This window comes from Nyctereutes procyonoides, unplaced genomic scaffold, assembly GCF_905146905.1.
Source record: "Nyctereutes procyonoides isolate TBG_1078 unplaced genomic scaffold, NYPRO_anot_genome, whole genome shotgun sequence".
Taxonomy (NCBI): Eukaryota; Metazoa; Chordata; class Mammalia; order Carnivora; family Canidae; genus Nyctereutes; species Nyctereutes procyonoides.
Genome location: NW_026575125.1, coordinates 57,889,864 through 57,906,570, shown reverse-complemented (window position 1 = coordinate 57,906,570; position 16,707 = coordinate 57,889,864). Strand labels below are relative to the sequence as shown.

Here is a 16,707-nt window from a genome sequence, read left to right as displayed (position 1 = left end):
ACTTGAGTCTTTTCTCTCTTCTTTTTAATAAGGCTGGCTAATGGTTTATCTATCCTATTAATTCTTTCAAAGAACCAACTCCTGGTTTTGTTGATCTGTTCCACAGTTCTTCTGGTCTCTATTTCATTGAGTTCTGCTTGAATCTTTATTAACTCTCTTCTTCTGCTGGGTGAAGGTTTTATTTGCTATTCCTTCTCCAGCTCCTTTAGGTGCAAGGTGAGCTTTTGTATTTGAGTTCTCTCCAGTTTTTGGATGGATGCTTGTATTTTGATGTATTTCCCCCTCAGGACTGCTTTTGCTGTATCCCAAAGATTTTGAACGGTTGTATATTCATTCTAATTAGTTTCCATGAATCTTTTTAATTCTTCCCTAATTTCTTGGTTTACCCTTTTATCTTTTAGCAGGATGGTCCTTAACCTCCACGTATTTGAAATCCTTCCAAACTTCTTCTTGTGGTTTAGTTCTAGTTTCAAAGCATTATGGTCTGAAGATATGCAGGGTACAATCCCAATCATTTGGTACCATTTAAGACCTGATTTGTGACCCAGTATGTGGTCTATTTTGGAGAAAGTTCCATGTGTACTTGAGAAGAATGTGCATTCAGTTGTTTTTGGATATAAAGTTCTGTAAATATCTGTGAAATCCATCTGGTCCAGTGTATCATTTAATGCTCTTGTTTCTGTGGAGATATTGTGCTTAGAATATCTACCAATTGTAGAAAGTGCCGTGTTCAAGTCTCCAAGTATAAGTGTATTATTATCTAAGTATGTCTTAACTTTGGTTATTAATTGATTTATATACTTGGCAGCTTCTGCATGCGGAGCATAAATATTCATGATTTTTAGGTCCTCTGGTTGGATAGATCCTTTAAGTATGATATAGTGTCCCTCTTCATCTCTTACTACAGTCTTTGGGATAAACTTTAACTTATCTCATATGAGGATAGCTATCCCTGCTTTCTTTTGAGGACCATTTGAATGGAAAATGGTTCTCCAACCTTTCATTTTCAGGCTAGGTGTCCTTACGTCTAAAATGAGTCTCTTGTAGACAGCAGTTAGATGGGTCTTGCTTTTTTATCCAATCTGAAACCCTGCGTCTTTTCATGGGGTCATTAAGCCCATTCACGTTCAGAGTTACTACTGAAAGATATGAATTTAGTGTCATCATGATATCTAGTCAGTCCCTGTTTTTGTGGATTATTTCCTTGGACATCCTCTTTCTTTTACAGAGTCCCCCTTAATATTTCTTGCAGAGCTGGTTTTGGTGGTCACATATTCTTTCAATTCCTGCCTATCTTGGAAGCTCTTTATATCTCCTTCTATTCTCAATGAGAGCCTTGCAGGATAGAGTATTCTTGGCTACAGGTTCTTGTCATTTAGGACCCTTTCTGGCCTGCCAGGTCTCTGTGGAGAGATCTGCTGATAATCTAATATTTCTCTCCATATAAGTTAGGAATCACTTGTCTCTCGCTGCTTTATGGATTTTATCTTTGGAATTTCCAAGTTTCACTATTAAATGTTGAGTTTTTGGATGAATTTGGTGTTAGGGGGGATCTCTCTACCTCTTGGATCTGAATGCCTGTTTCCCTCCCCAAGTTAGGGAAGTTCTCAGCTATGATTTGTTCAAATACACTTTCTGGTTCTCTGTTTGTTTCAGTGCCCTCTGGAATCTCAATTACATGTAGATTTTTCCTTCTGAGGCTGTCATTTATTTCCCTTAACCTTTCCTCATGATCTTTTACTTGTTTTTCTCTTTTTTCCTCTGCTTCCTTTCTTGATATCAACTTGTCTTCTATGTCACTCGCTCTTTCTTCCACCTCATCAACCCCTCATCATTAGGACCTCCAGTTTGGATTGTATATTATTTAATTGATTTTTAATTTTGGCCTGATTAGACCTACGTTCTGCTGTCATGAAGTGTCTAAAGTCCTTTATGCTTTTTTCCAGAGCCACCAGTAATTGTATGTTTGTGCTTCTGAATTGGCTTTCTTACTTTGAATTATAATCCAAATCTGTAACTCGGTGGCACAGAGTACTATTTCTCATTCTTCTTTTGTGGTGGGTTTTTCTTTCTAGTAATTTTGCCTAGTGCAGAGTTGGCTGTAAGTGCAGGCTGAGTCCAGAATATCAACCATGATCTAAGTAAATTTCACCCTAGATTTTTCTGAGGAGGTCAGAGACTAGAAATGAAATACAAAGATCAGAACGAAATAAAACAAAAGGACCACTAAAGTGAAAAACAAATTTTAAAACAATGTAGTGAAAAATGAAGGGCAAGAATCCCAAAGAAGAAGAAAAAAAAAAACAAAAGAGAAAAAAAAGAAGAGTGAAAAGCAAAACTAGAGAGGGAAAAAAGTAAAAAGAAGAAAAGAGGAGGAAAAAGGGGGGACTGGGAGATGGTGGTGGTGACAAAGTTGTAGTGGAGGGAGAAAGTCGTCTACCTGAGAGCTCCTAGAGGGTGATCCTCTTGGTTCTGAGTATATTAAGTTCTGTATGTTAGAAGATGCCCAGTCCCAATTTTTTTCTAATATTTTATTTATTTATTTATTCATAGAGACACACAGAGAGAGAGGCAGAGACAGAGGCAGAAGGAGAAGCAGGCTCCACGCAGGGAGCCTGACATGGGACTCGATCCCGGGTCTCCGGGATCACGACCTGGACTGAGGGCGGTGCTAAACAGCTGGGCCACCCGGGCTGCCCCCAAATTTATATAAACCAGAAATACTTGTAGAGAGCCTCAACTTTGACCACCAAAACATAAATGAGATAAAATAGTGGGACAGAATGGGAATGCAGAGAGAATATAATATCACACTATGAGCCAGTACGGTATACCACTTGGTTCTGTGTGCATGCTGTTAATGTTTTAGAAGGTATAAACTTCCGCCATGGTAGAACAAAATGAGGCAGGAAAACAAAACACACACACACAAATACATATCTCGTATATCTCCCAAAATTAATTTGAGTATGTTGAAGGTAATCTAGAGTGGAAAATATATCTAAGACTTGTAATTTTAGAAATATAAAGTCAGGGGAGCCCAGATGGCTCAGGGGTTTAGCGCCACCTTCAGCCCAGGGCGTGATCCTGGAGACCTGGGATAGAGTCCCATGTTGAGCTCCCTGCATGGAGTCTGCTTCTCCCTCTGCCTCTGTCTCTGACTCTCTCTCTCTCTCTCTCTCTCTCTCTCTCTCTCTCTCTCTCTCTCGTGTGTGTGTGTGTGTGTGTGTGTGATGAATAAATAAATAAAATCTTTTAAAAAAGAAATATGAAAGTCAAAAAGGAAGAAACTTGCTAGAAGCGAAAACCCTTCTCTCTGTAGCATTCCAGCTATTCTCTCTTTAAATATCAGGTCAAATTCGTAGGTGTTCAGGATGAGTTGGAAGTTATCTAGGTAAGTTGTTGGGGCCAGGTGAGTTAAAGACCCCTACTCCTCCGCCATCTTGCCCCGCCTCCTGATGGATTTCTTTTTAACTCAAAAGAAATAATGTAGGGGTTCCTGTGTGGCTCAGTCTATTAAGTATCCGACTCTTTTTTTTTTAAGATTTTTATTTATTTATTCATGACAGATGCACAGAGAGAGAGAGAGAGAGGCAGAGACCCAGGCAGAGGGAGAAGCAGGCCCCATGCAGGGAGCCTGATGTGGGACTCGATCCTGAGACCCCAGGATTGCGCTCTGGGCCAAAGGCAGGCGCTAAACCACTGAGCCACCCAGGGATCCCCAGCATCCGACTCTTGATATCATCTCACGTTTTGATATCAGGATTGTGAGTTCAAGTCCCATGTTGAGCTCCACACCCAGCATGGAGCCTACTTGAAAAGAAATAAATAAAATAAGCAGATTATATTTCTAAATTTAAAACACGATAGTGCCATTTTTATTCCAAAACAATCCATTTTAATCACTTAAAAGAAGTAATTTAGAGTCCAAAAAGAGGCTTGTTATTTCAGACCATATTGGTACAATATCCAAAAACATGGATTCAAGAAGTCAATTAGGAATTCACTGAGCACCAGAGTCACAGATTGGAAATCACTTTCTACAACTTGAGAAATGAATAAGCTGAAATTAATGAATACATGTGGAAGACAACAATAACTACCTGCAACAGAGACTGGCTAGGTGGTCAGTAAAAACTTTTTCTTTCTTCCTTATCTACTTGGACACACAAATAGAATAAATTTCCCACCCTGTTTTGCAATTCAGTGGCAGGGACTAAATTCCATTTGACAAGATATGAGTAAAAGGTATGTATCATTTCTAGAACAGTCCAATGAAAATCAATAAACAATCCTTTATGGGTTTCCCCCTTCCTTGGCAATGTTGGCAATAAGTAATGAGTAACTAAACATTTTTCCTTTGTGGGCTCTGATTTATAAATATATATATATATATATATATAAACAAATATATATATATAAACAAATCTATGCTGATTTAAATATACATATATTTAAATCAGCATAGATTTGTTTTTGAGGGGATCCCTGGGTGGCTCAGCAGTTTAGCGCCTGCCTTTGGCCCATGGCGTTATCCTGGAGTCCTGGGATTGAGTCCCACGTCCCGCTCCCAGCATGGAGCCTGCTTCTCCCTCTGCCTGTGCCTCTCTCTCTCTCTCTTTCTCTCTCTCTCTATCATGAGTAAATAAATAAAATCTTTAAAAAATAATAAAAAGATTTGTTTTTGAATCACAAAATACACGGATTAGGTTTAAACAATCAATCCAGAATAAGTACTTAGTAGTTACTCAATATAGCACATTGTTTGACCTTCCTTGAGCAGATTTCATCATATGAGTACCCAGAAATTAAAATTAACTTCCAATATCTAGCCACTACTACCTAAATTAAATCTAAAATCCTTAACCCAGGACTTAAAATCTCTTCAAGTCTAAATTCCCTAATGTGTAAAATGTGGTTAATAAGGCCTATATTTAGGGATAAAATGTATGTAAAACATCTAGCTCAGTATCTATGGCTCATTATTAGTGCCCACAGTGAATCAAATACATATTTTTAATCTCATCTACCAATTCTCTTGTACACATAAATACATCCTCTTACTCATACGTCAGTCAACCTATTCCTTAAATATACTCTTAAGGACTATTTCCTGAGTATCATTTGTAATATGCACTTTTAAGTTTTGCTATCATTGAATATCAGTTAAAAATATTATTTATTATTACAATTATATAAGAAAATATCCATGTCTTAGAGATGAACAATGAAATATATAGTGGTTAAATAAGATGGGATGAGCACTGGGTGTTATTCTGTATGTTGGCAAATTGAACACCAATAAAAAATAAATTTATTATTTAAAAAAATAATATGATGTCTGAGATTTGTTTTAAAACACTTCAATAAAAAAGGTTAAATAAAGCAAATGTGGCAAAATGTTAATAACTAATCTGAGTAACAGGTATTTATGGGTTCCTTATACTATTATTTCTAACTTTTGTGTATGTTTAAAATATCCATAATAAAAAAGATATGTATTTTTTAAAGATTTTATTTATATATTCACGAGACACACAGAGAGAGGCGGAGACATAGGCAGAGGGAGAAGCAGTCTCCTCACAAGGAGCCTGATGCAGGACTCAATCCCAGAGTCAGGATCACAACCTGAACCAAAGGCAGACATTCAACCGCTGAGCCACCCAGGCATCCCAAAAAAGATAATTTAAAATAAATGCACCATTGATGTGAGATGGGCAGGTAAGCAAGTGTCCTTAAGTTCATGATCTCATCCAGGATGAAGAGGCAATCAACTTATTTCAATGGATGCCAGGGGCTGGAAGCAGAAAGAATTCCCTTATCTTCCCTACACCAAATGACAACATTTAGACACCTTTAGTGACTTTGTGGAAGAAAAATGACCTTAAGATTGACAAACTTTATAGAAGCCTTGTTTCCCTTAATAAATATTTAATTAAAAAATAGCCAAAAACATGGGAATTTTCAATAATTTGATTTTTATTTTAAACATTATCCAAATTCTCAGAATTGTATAAGTTTGGCCAGATTTTTGTGTAAACAGGACATCAGAAGAATCCTAAATCATGGAGAAGCATGGTATTTTAAAACTGTTTTCTAGAAGAAAGCATCCTGTGCAGGGTATATCTAGGACAAAGGAAACCTTACAGAATGATGTCTTGGTGGGTGTTCTTAGTGTAAAAGGAAGGATAGTAAGTAAATTAATAAATAACCTTTACATACATAGAGGATTTTTCAATCGAGTAAAGCACATTATTTAGTGCCTTGTTTTTTCACCACATAAACACAATTTTTGTATTAGAGTTCTGAGATACCTTCCAGTTGCAAAAGCTTATTCTTCTTTAAGTTAAGGCATTTTTGTTTCCTTTATGCTCTTTTCAATGTAAAGACCAACCAGTAATAATCTATTAGAGGAGCTTCCGGTGATTTATCCTGAAAAACTTATATGAGTTTCAGAAAGACAGAGTAAAGCCTTAAAAAAAAAAAACCCTACAAAACACTTGAGGGAAATGTACCAGCCAAATCTCAGTTCATAGAAAGGTTAAGAAATTAAAGCATAATTATGAAACTGAACATTACAGTGATATACTTTTTTTCTACTGCCCACCTGACATGTCTTTTTTTAATAATAAATTTATTTTTTATTGGTGTTCAATTTGCCAACATACAGATATACTAAAATGATTATACTATAATCTTTTTTAAACAAGTCTGAGTTGCATATGCAACAAGGAGTCTCTTGCAGAGATAAGAAGGAAAAAGACAAAGAGAAATTACAAAAATTTTGAGGAGCTTAAATTAGCTCAGTAGAACAATCCACACTAGGATGCTCTTACCTATGATTACTAAATACATTGATTCCTTACTCAAACTATTTGTCTCTATTCTAGCAAGGAGCTGAATCTAGAGTGGGATTTGGAAAAACAATGAGATTCATAACCAAAAGATATGAATCTGAATCCCAACACTACCATTTGTGATGGAGAGCCAATTACTTTATGATTCAAACTTAATTTTTTTAAGTAAGCTTTATGCCCAATGTGGGGATTGAACTCACAACCATGAGATCAAGAGTTGCATGCTCCACTGACTGAGCCAACTAGGTGCCCCAATTCAATCTTAATTTTTATAAAATGAAAACATACTTAAAGAAAATACAACTTATATACATATATACATTTTGTTTGTTTGTTTATTTATCTATTTTAGAGATTTATTTATTTATTTTAGAGAGAGTGTGTGTGTGAGTGGGAACAGGGGTAGAGGGAAAGAGAGAATCTTCAGACTCTCTTTCAATCTCAGGACATAGAGATCATGACCTGACCAAAATCAAGTTGCTTGCTTAACTGACTGAGCCACCCAGGTGCCCCGAAAATGCAGTTTATATTGAGGAAATCAGAGAAAGCCTGAGTAGGAAAAATTTAAAGCTAGCCAGGCCTATAAATGGTCATCAGATGAAAGCAGTACACTTCAGGAGACCAACATCATGTTGACATCTGTAAAGCATCTAAAATTCTAGAGATAGAAATATGTAGGCATGGGAAAATGGCCGTTCACATAACATACATACATTCCTTAATTTTGAATTCTTAAGATATTGATTATTTACCTGAATAAGAATACGTATAATTGTGGTGTACCAATGTGAGATAGTGAGAATCATCCGCATTGTGTGCAAGCAAAAAAAAGTTGTATTATCTGTAGAAAATTTAAAAACATCAATAAAACCAACAAAATACTGGTCTGTTTGAATTATCACCATGATCTGGCGATTTTAAAAAATGTCAGTGATAGGGATCCCTGGGTGGCGCAGCAGTTTGGCACCTGCCTTTGGCCCGGGGCGCAATCCTGGAGACCCGGGATGGAATCCCACGTCGGGCTCCCGGTGCATGGAGTCTGCTTCTCCCTCTGCCTGTGTCTCTGCCTCTCTCTCTCTCTCTCTCTCTCTCTCTCTCTGTGACTATCATAAATTAATAAAAAATTTTTAAAAAATGTCAGTGATAAAATACAGCTCTCCAGAAAAATATTTTGTCTAAGGTCTAAACACATGATGAAGTTACTGTTGAGTTTTATTAATATATAAGCTTCAAATAGCACATACTCATTACTACTAAGCACTGTATTGTTACTTATAAGTAAATTCAGATAACTCCCAATTTTATTAATGGCAACTAATGCACACAGACTCAGCTACAGGAATTCCTTTGAAGAGTACGTTCAAAATGGTTTAGAATCATTGAAACTTGCTTTGGGTGCAGTTCATGTCTCCAATCATCTGGAACATTTTTGTTTAAAACTATAGTTTCAGGGACACCTGGGTGGCTCGGGGTTGAGCGTCTGCTTTCAGCTCAGGGTGTGATCCCAGGGTCCTGGGATTGAGTCCTGCATCAGGTTCCCCACAGGGAGCCTGCTTCTCCCTCTGCCTATGTCTCTGCCTGTCTCTGTTTCTCTCATGAATAAATAAAATAATTTTAAAAATAAACTATAGTTTCAAAATAAATGACAGTCAGTGAATGTCTCTATTTTTGAAGCAGGGCTTCTTTATTAGTCTCCTATTGCTGCTGCAACAAATTACCAGAAATTTAGTGGCCTAAATTTTTTAAATGATTGTAATTTTCCCTTGTGTAAATGTCAAAATTAGTCTCTGCCCTTTCCCTGCCTCCAAAAGATGTCATGGAGATAAATAACTGGAAAGGTATCACATTCTGAATAAATCATAGATGTTTACATACCATATCAAGCCTGGCTTGATAACATCTCCCAAATAATTCAAAGCAAGGTTCAAAGCCCAAACTTCCAGGACTCTAACCACAATGCTATCACCTACTAAAAGGATTCCCTTTCTTCTAGTTTCCAACATGTTCCTTACCTCTTTTAGAGCCTTTGCCTACAGCATCCTTAAAGTCCGTATTACTACTGACAGACTGTTTAAAGCAAAATTTAGGCTTTCCCTATCATACTCCTCAAAATTCTTCCAATCTTCACCCACTGCCTAATTCCAAAAACACCCCCACATTTTAGGTACTTGATACAGCAGCACTCCACTTCCAGTACCAGCGTCTGCAGTAGTATTCTACCGCTCCATAACAAATTACCATACAATTAGTAGCTTAACACAACACCCATTACTATCTCACAATCCTGTGGGTCAGGAATCCAGATACAGCTTAACTGTACTGAGACCCTCTACTCAGGGTCTCACAGGACCAAAATCATGGTATCAGCCAGGACTGCAAGCTTATCTGATAATTGAGGTCCTCTTCCAAGTTCGCTGGTTGTTGGTATAATTTAGTTCCTTCCAACTGTGGAGTGAAATTCTCGTTTTCTTGCTGGCTGTCAACCCAGGAGCCTTCTCAGCTCCCTGAGGCTACCTTCAGGTCCTTGCCACATGGCCCCCTTGTCTCACAACACAGCTTTTTGCTTAAGACCAATAGGTGAGTATCTTCCGCTGCTTGTCTCAATTAAGGACTCCTGTGATTAGGCCAGACACACCTAGGATAATCTCCCTTTTGATTAATTCAAAATTAAATGGTTAGTAACATAAATGCAGGAGTGAAATCCCCTCGTATTCACAAGGCTTGCTCACACCAACAGGAGGGAATTATACAGAGCATGTATGCAAGGGGTGGAAATCTTGAGGCCATCTTAAGACCCTTTGACCTTGGATGCTGTATTGGATTCCTGTCCTTACAGTGCTGCTGAAGTGTTCCATGTTCTTATTTCCCTCCCTTTTCCCAGTTTGTATTTCCTTGTTCTTGGAACAGAGATGCTTCTTGCTTTAAAGTAGGCTTTCAATGATTTCTTTTCTCCATAAAATCAGAAGGAAGTAATTAAGACAGTTTTCTTGCTGGTTAATAACCTGGAAAAGGCCACCATAGGCAGAACTGTATATATAATCTTTACTCTTCCCCAGGTCCTCAGGCAACATGTATGGACACATGTTCATGGATATTTAAGAATGTAGAAGCTAGAGAAAGTCAATAAAGCAAAGTATTTCTTGACTTTAAAGTCTGTCTAGTATAAAGTAACACTCTGCTACCCATTTAAAAGCATTTTTTATAAGATGAAAAGTCTAACAAATGTTTGAAATACTTTTAAGAATTGGCTGAAAAGAATCCATAGAGAAACCTATTTGCTTTCTGCACAATTGTTGCTGCTAGCTGTATGTCTAGTTCAGCTCTTGCCTAGAAAATAATTCATCAATTAAGTTTATTATTTTTCTTCTATGTCCCCTGGGGAAAAAAGCCTCACTTTTCCCCCTTCTGTGCTCTGAAAGATCCTTTCTTGAATGACCGTGATGTGATTAGAGTTTTAAGACTATTTAATGTATGCACTATAAACACTGTGGCTTCTTCTAAATAGTTTTAGCAATCAAGGTCAGCACATCTACAGGGACATGCACAAACCTTTATACATATGTAAAGGTAACTGAAACATGCCCTCCCAAAAGTCATTAGATGAAAAGAAACCCCTCCATCTATAGAAAACCAACTAGTCTATTGTTGGAGTCTGACAAAATATCATTTAAAAATGTTCATTTTATGTTACTATGTGAATGTATGCTATTTTCCATAGTTTTATGAAAGGAATGTCACTCTACCAGGCTTTATATTTAATTATTAATTTCTGCTAGCTTTCAGGTAACAACTTGTATACCAGAAGAGAAGCAGGTACTAAGGAGGTCATTTCCTGCTCTTCTAATGTGAATTGGGCTACATTCACTACTCTGACAGGTTCAGGCACCAGCTTTATCTCCATAGAGTATTCATCACATATTTTGCCAGATATATCAAAGAAAATCAGAAAACTATACTTACTCAAATAGCAGGAGTCAATTCTTACATAGGAACTTCTAATCCCAAAACCATATACAACTTACAACAGGTTTGAGGAAACTTCACTATAGGAAACAATCATAAGCATTTAAAAACAGATATAAATCATTTTATATAAGATATGACAAAGAGATCATATGCCTGAAAAAAATGTGAAGTGTCACATACTTTGAAATGTCTTTTAAAAGTCAATTATAGATGGGTAGCCCTGGTGGCGCAGCGGTTTAGTGCCGCCTGCAGCCCGGGGCGTGATCCTGGAGACCCGGGATCGAGTCCCACATCAGGCTTCCTGCATGGAGCCTGCTTCTCCCTCTGCCTGTGTCTCTGCCTCTCTCTCGCTCTCTCTGAATAAATAAATAAATCTTTTTTAAAAAGTCAATTATAGATATAGTCATAAGAACCCAAAGAAATTTATTTATAAAATTTCTTACTTGACCAGTGGTGAGAACCAAAAAACACTCAACTAAAACCCTACTAATAGTCTTTAAGCTGGTTCATACAAGAGAACAAGCAGAGTAGCTCTTGATTATTAGGCTATAGGTCTTTCAATTGCACAAGGACATACATTTATTTTTTTAAATATTCTATTTATTTATTCATGAGAGACACACAGAGAGAGAGAGAGAGACAGAGACAGAGACATAGGCTGAGGGAGAAGCAGGCTCCCTGCAGGGAGCCCAATGCGGGACTCGATCCTAGAACCTTGGGATCATGCCCTGAGCCAAAGGCAGACACTCAACCACTGAGCCACCCAGGTGCCCTGGACATACATTTAACCACAGGGGTCTGTGCAAGTGGCATCATGGTATCTGTAGACTTAGCTGAGTCATAGCTTCCAGAGTGCTATTCCCTGTCTACTTTACATAGCTATTTCACTACTCTTGCGGATTTCTTTGTTAGCTTCTTTCTCTTTTTCTTCTCCTTTGTTGGTTTTTGCTTTTTCTCTTTCTCTGTTGGCTCCTTTTTCTTCTGCCTGTGCACTGTCAGCTCCCTTCCCTCTTCCATGGTTGCCTTCTTTCTCTTCTTCTTTGTCATGAACACTGGTGTAAACTGCTTTGTTATAGCCTTCCCGGTTCCGAGCAATTTCAATAGCAAGAAATTGTATCCTGGGGGCTGAAAGGTGAATAGAATGGATTATTGTCTTAGTCACAGTTACTTCTCTAAACCCACTGGAAATCTATTGACAAAGCTGATCTAACATCAAAGCATTCCAATAGTCATAAACTTCAGAGATATGGAATTCTAATCTTGTTAAATGAGGCTGAAAATACTTAACCATCTTATCTCACAGTTATTCAACAAACAGTAACATGACCTTTAAATATATAACAAATGATTCCCAAATTATTCACGTCACTAATTCATCAGTAAAACCAGATCCCTCACTCTCCTTATACAGAAACAATTCCAGAGGCAAGAATCTCACCAAAGATGGTGTTTTCCTCAGTGTAGCCCTGAGAACAATCCAGTCGCAGCAAAGTACCATAGTTGAAGTCTTCTACAACCCCGTCAAACTTCAAGCAGAATGGTCTCCACTTCTATAAAGGCAAAAAGATGCCTTAGCTGATAAATGCAGGAGGCTGGTAAAGTCATGCCAGGAGAAGGAACTCCACTTCCTCAGTAAGGAAAATACCCATGGTGAAAGAGACTAGGACTGAGTTGATTTCTACTTTCACTAGCATTGAGTGTCTATGTTATTTACTGTCTTTATACTTCCCAACATGAACAATATTTTAACTTGACAAAATATTTAAATCCTTGACTACAAAATTAAAATATGATTTCTTAAATATATTCTGTTTTGTTTTTAAGTTATTGGTTAACTCAGCCAAAAATAGTTATTCATCTCCACTGAAGCACAAAGGAGACAAAGGCAGCAGGAATCTGGCACAAAGATACAAAGTTAAAATTTAAGAAAGAAGTCCATTCACTGGAGGTAATTTTCCAAAGATCAGTAACAGAGTTAACGGTTAACAGTAACAGTGTTAAAAGTTTACATTTTTCATAAACCAAGGACCTACTCTCAGGGAAATACTTTCTCCACTGTAAGAATTTTAGCACACTGTAAAAGTATGATAATCAGGTCAGCAATGGGAAACATAAGATTTCCAATTATCCAAGGCCCATGATAATGTGAACTTAAATCCAGAGAATTTAATCACCTCTCCGTACCCTATTTACTAATTATCCATCCAAGCCTTCTGGCTAAACTACTGACAGAAGTAAATTTGTTCCTCTTCCCCTGAAAGGGCTGGATAGGAAAGGATGCAATGTCCAAGTCAAAAAAAAAAGAAGAAAAGAAAAAATAGATCCAATGAACATAAAAAACTTATAAACCAGAAAAACATTTATTTCATTTCATAATTTACTTATTATTTGCTTATAATTACATAAAAGCCTGGTTCTTTACATATTTCATTAAAAATTAGTACTGAAAAAATTTTAAATGTATAAAAATATATTTACAATAAATAACTGTTGGTCAGATGTTAGGCAATATTTGAGAGAATTCTTACCTCTTTAGCGGACTCTGATTTGAGCTCTTCTGTATCCAACACATCTATCCTGAGTTTCTCGAAATTTTTCCGAAACTCAGAATAGATTTGGTCATCCACTTTGGTGAGTTTCAGGAACTGTGGGTCAACTGATGAAATCAGCTGCCAGACATAAGATAACATAGTCTCTAATTTACCACACTTCTATCCCCCCTTCCCCAGATAATCTTTATGGTTCTAAGGGCAGAAGAATTATTAGGAAGTACAGACAGATTAGGGTTCCAAATGAAATTATGACATAGTTTTCAAGGGCCATAATATACTACAGTCCTTGCTACCAATTCACACCCTTGTAGTCCCAGTACTGGCTGGTTATTGCCCTCTGTGAATTGTTCATTCAGTTGTCAAACATTTACTAGTTGCCCACTATGGGCTACGAATCATTTTACTGGTTAGCATCAGAACACCAGGCAAAGAAGTACAACTCCCCGTTGTCAAAACAAAATTCACTTCCACCTCCCCCTTATTCTCTTTGGGTAAAATCTCCAAAATGTATATATTTAACTTGCTGAGAATAGTGATTAGTGAAGAACCACACGCTACAATTACATGTTTCATTCTCCTTAATAAGGAAGACAGACAACTCACCTTGTAGTAGACTTCAGCATGCTGCATTGCTTTCATGGCCCAAGCCATCTCGATATCAGGCTGCAAAAGAGTAACATGATTATCCAGTTTCAACTTGTATAATCTCCCAATCCTGCTACTGGAGAACAAATTAAGGATGTCTGTGGATGTCTAGTTAGAATCTCCCAATCCTGCTACTAGAGAACAAATTAAGGATGTCTGTGGATGTCTAGTTAATGTCAACACTGCCAAACTTGGTGTTACTGTCAATGGATAAAAACTGCTCTAATGGATTTGGAAAATATAAAACTTTTGTCCTTATGAAGGATACTGCCTACCAAAAGAAGCTGCCTGCACAGTCTAATCAATGGCATAAGCCACTGGCTCTTTTTCCAGCAGCTAGTGAAAGTGTGGGAGACTATATAAAGCAGTAATAGACTGCCTTCTGAGGAATGAATTAAACCATTGTAAAACTGATACAGTTCATTCACATATTATCACTGAGTTGTTGGAAGAACAAAGTAAGATAATGGAAGTGAAACACCCTTCACTTTCAATACTGTAATATAATCATCATTTGTGTTTATCAAATAGCCAATTCCCAATCCATTACACTTAAAATTAAATCAGTATTGTGAAGCAGGATAGGTTATAAGTAAGCCTTTATCAAGTACCCACCACCTGTTCCACTTCAATCTCCCACTCCAGCTAGATGATGTATTTTCATTGACCTCAGCCAAGCCATTTGCATTTTTATCTCCATGCCTTATACCATGTCATTTGTCCAATTAGAGATTGGATTGAGGATCCAGTTAGAGATTCACTTTCTCAGTGAAATCTTCCTCTACTTTCTCAGCTCTTAGAGGTTTCTTTTTTGGCTAAACTTTAGATCTTATACCCTAATGTAACATATATCAATCACATTTTTATTTGAGTGTTACTACTATTCTCATGTCCCTGTGTCTTGTCTCAAAAATATTATATGCATTCTTCTTAAGGATCTAAACAAGACATACCATAATTCAGTGTCACTTTACTGCATAATGCAATTACTCGGGAATATTTAAAAAATACTAATTTCTGACATTCACTGCCCCCCCCTAGATATTTTGATTTCATTGGTATATTTTGGGACCTGGACATTGGAAGATAAAAAAAGCTTCAGGTGGTTCTAGCGAGAAAAGTAGGGGAACTACTTCCACCTGCATTTATTCTGGGTTTGTGGACCAAAAAGGTTAGAATGCATGAAAAAGCGCGGTTTCTGGAGGGCATGATGAGGGTTCACAGCTATCAGCGGGTTACAATTTCGTGGCAGGCCCTGCAGACACGCCAGGCTAGCTGGGTGTGTGGGAGCTGGGGGTGAGTCATACTCACATCATTGCCATAAGACTCGGCTGGGAGAGAAAGAGCATGTGCCACAGACACCAGTTCCCCGGGAACCTGGGAAGGGGGAAAGAAAGGGGAGAGAGGGAGTTCAAAGCTCGACCCGACTTGACTTCCCCACTCACCCGACCCCAAAGCAGCGTCTCACCGGCTCAGCAGTTCCCCTAGTCGTCTCCATGTTGAGCCCCACAAAGCCAGCACCAGTTTCCCGGAAATGACTATTTGCGCGCAGTGTATGCAGCCTGTTGGAAAAGGAAGGAGGGCCGGCAAGAGTGGCTGGCTCTCTTTCCGGCTGCGCTTGCGCGCAGCCTCCATCTCCTGGGGCATTTGTCCTTGGCCCCTCCTCATCCGCCTTGCACGCACTCAGAGGTATTCCTTGCTGCGCAGACTGGCGGCATAGACTGGGAAACTCCGGGCTTCACAGGTGGTTGAATGCTCATTAATATCGGTGGTGATCATGCGCAAAACCTGAGTTAAAGCTTTCGCGTGCCCACTGCGCTGAGTAACCAGCAGAGATTCGGATTCACACCCTCCATCTGTGCAAACGGGCACTCCCCCCCCCAATACTCCCAAGTAGGGAGTCCATCACAAACAAGCATGGTGTAAGGCAGTGGAGTGGAGGGATGAAGAATTTAGTCCCTGTTTTGAAAGAAATACATACAGTGAGATAGCGCATAAAGTGTTCAACACTAAATACCGTAATGTACTATAGGAGCAGAAATAGAGGTTACATAAACTGAAACATGAAGGGTAACCAACAAAGCAGGCAAAGCAGGCAGGGAAGGACACTCCAGAGAGTGGGGAGTGCATGTGGAAAGGCACCTGGAGAACAAAACACCATGGGACCTTGAAGCAAATTAAAAAAAAAAAAAAAAGGCTGCACTACGGGTGTAGTCATTTATGATTTTGAGGGAAAAGTTAGGATTACTATCCTGAATATTAGGAAGTTGAAACTTTAACCTAAAAGCAATGGTAAGCTAAAAGACATCTTGAAGTAGAGAACTCGAGATTAAGCTGAAATTTTAATAAGATCAAAGATCACTAAAACACAATGTGCCAGATAATTTTGAAGAAGGCAATTTTGGAAGCAGATACACCAAACTGAAGACACTAAGTGATGAAAACGGAAGCCAAGGCAAGAGCAGTGCAAAATATTCTGAGAAACAAGAAGGGAATTGGAATCCATAGAGCTTTTTGACTAATTGGATATGAGAGATATAGAAGAATCAGGATTCCAGTATGAGTCCCAAATTTCAGGATAAGATGTGGAAATGCATGCATTGAGCTTAAAAAACAGCAAGAGGAGGGATGATGGTGTTTAATTTGAGGAGTTGAGTTTGAAGAGCCAATGGGACGTTGAGATGGAA

At 38.1% G+C, this 16,707-nt stretch overlaps 1 protein-coding gene across 2 annotated transcripts; it reads right to left on the bottom strand.

The window, feature by feature from the left end:
• Positions 1-8,518: 8,518 nt before the first annotated feature.
• On the bottom strand, positions 8,519-15,611 carry PBDC1 (polysaccharide biosynthesis domain containing 1). Of its 2 annotated transcripts, XM_055338741.1 has the most exons (6): positions 15,489-15,611; positions 15,332-15,397; positions 13,979-14,038; positions 13,352-13,492; positions 12,262-12,373; positions 8,519-11,948 (listed from the first exon to the last, which is right to left on the bottom strand). In XM_055338741.1, exons 1-6 carry the CDS (start codon positions 15,516-15,518, stop codon positions 11,695-11,697), a joined length of 663 nt encoding a protein of 220 aa, XP_055194716.1. In that variant the 5' UTR covers positions 15,519-15,611; the 3' UTR covers positions 8,519-11,694. The 2 variants fall into 2 exon arrangements, with proteins under 2 accessions (XP_055194716.1, XP_055194717.1); XM_055338742.1 differs by lacking the exon at positions 15,332-15,397 and having other exon boundaries at positions 15,466-15,609.
• Positions 15,612-16,707: the final 1,096 nt, after the last annotated feature.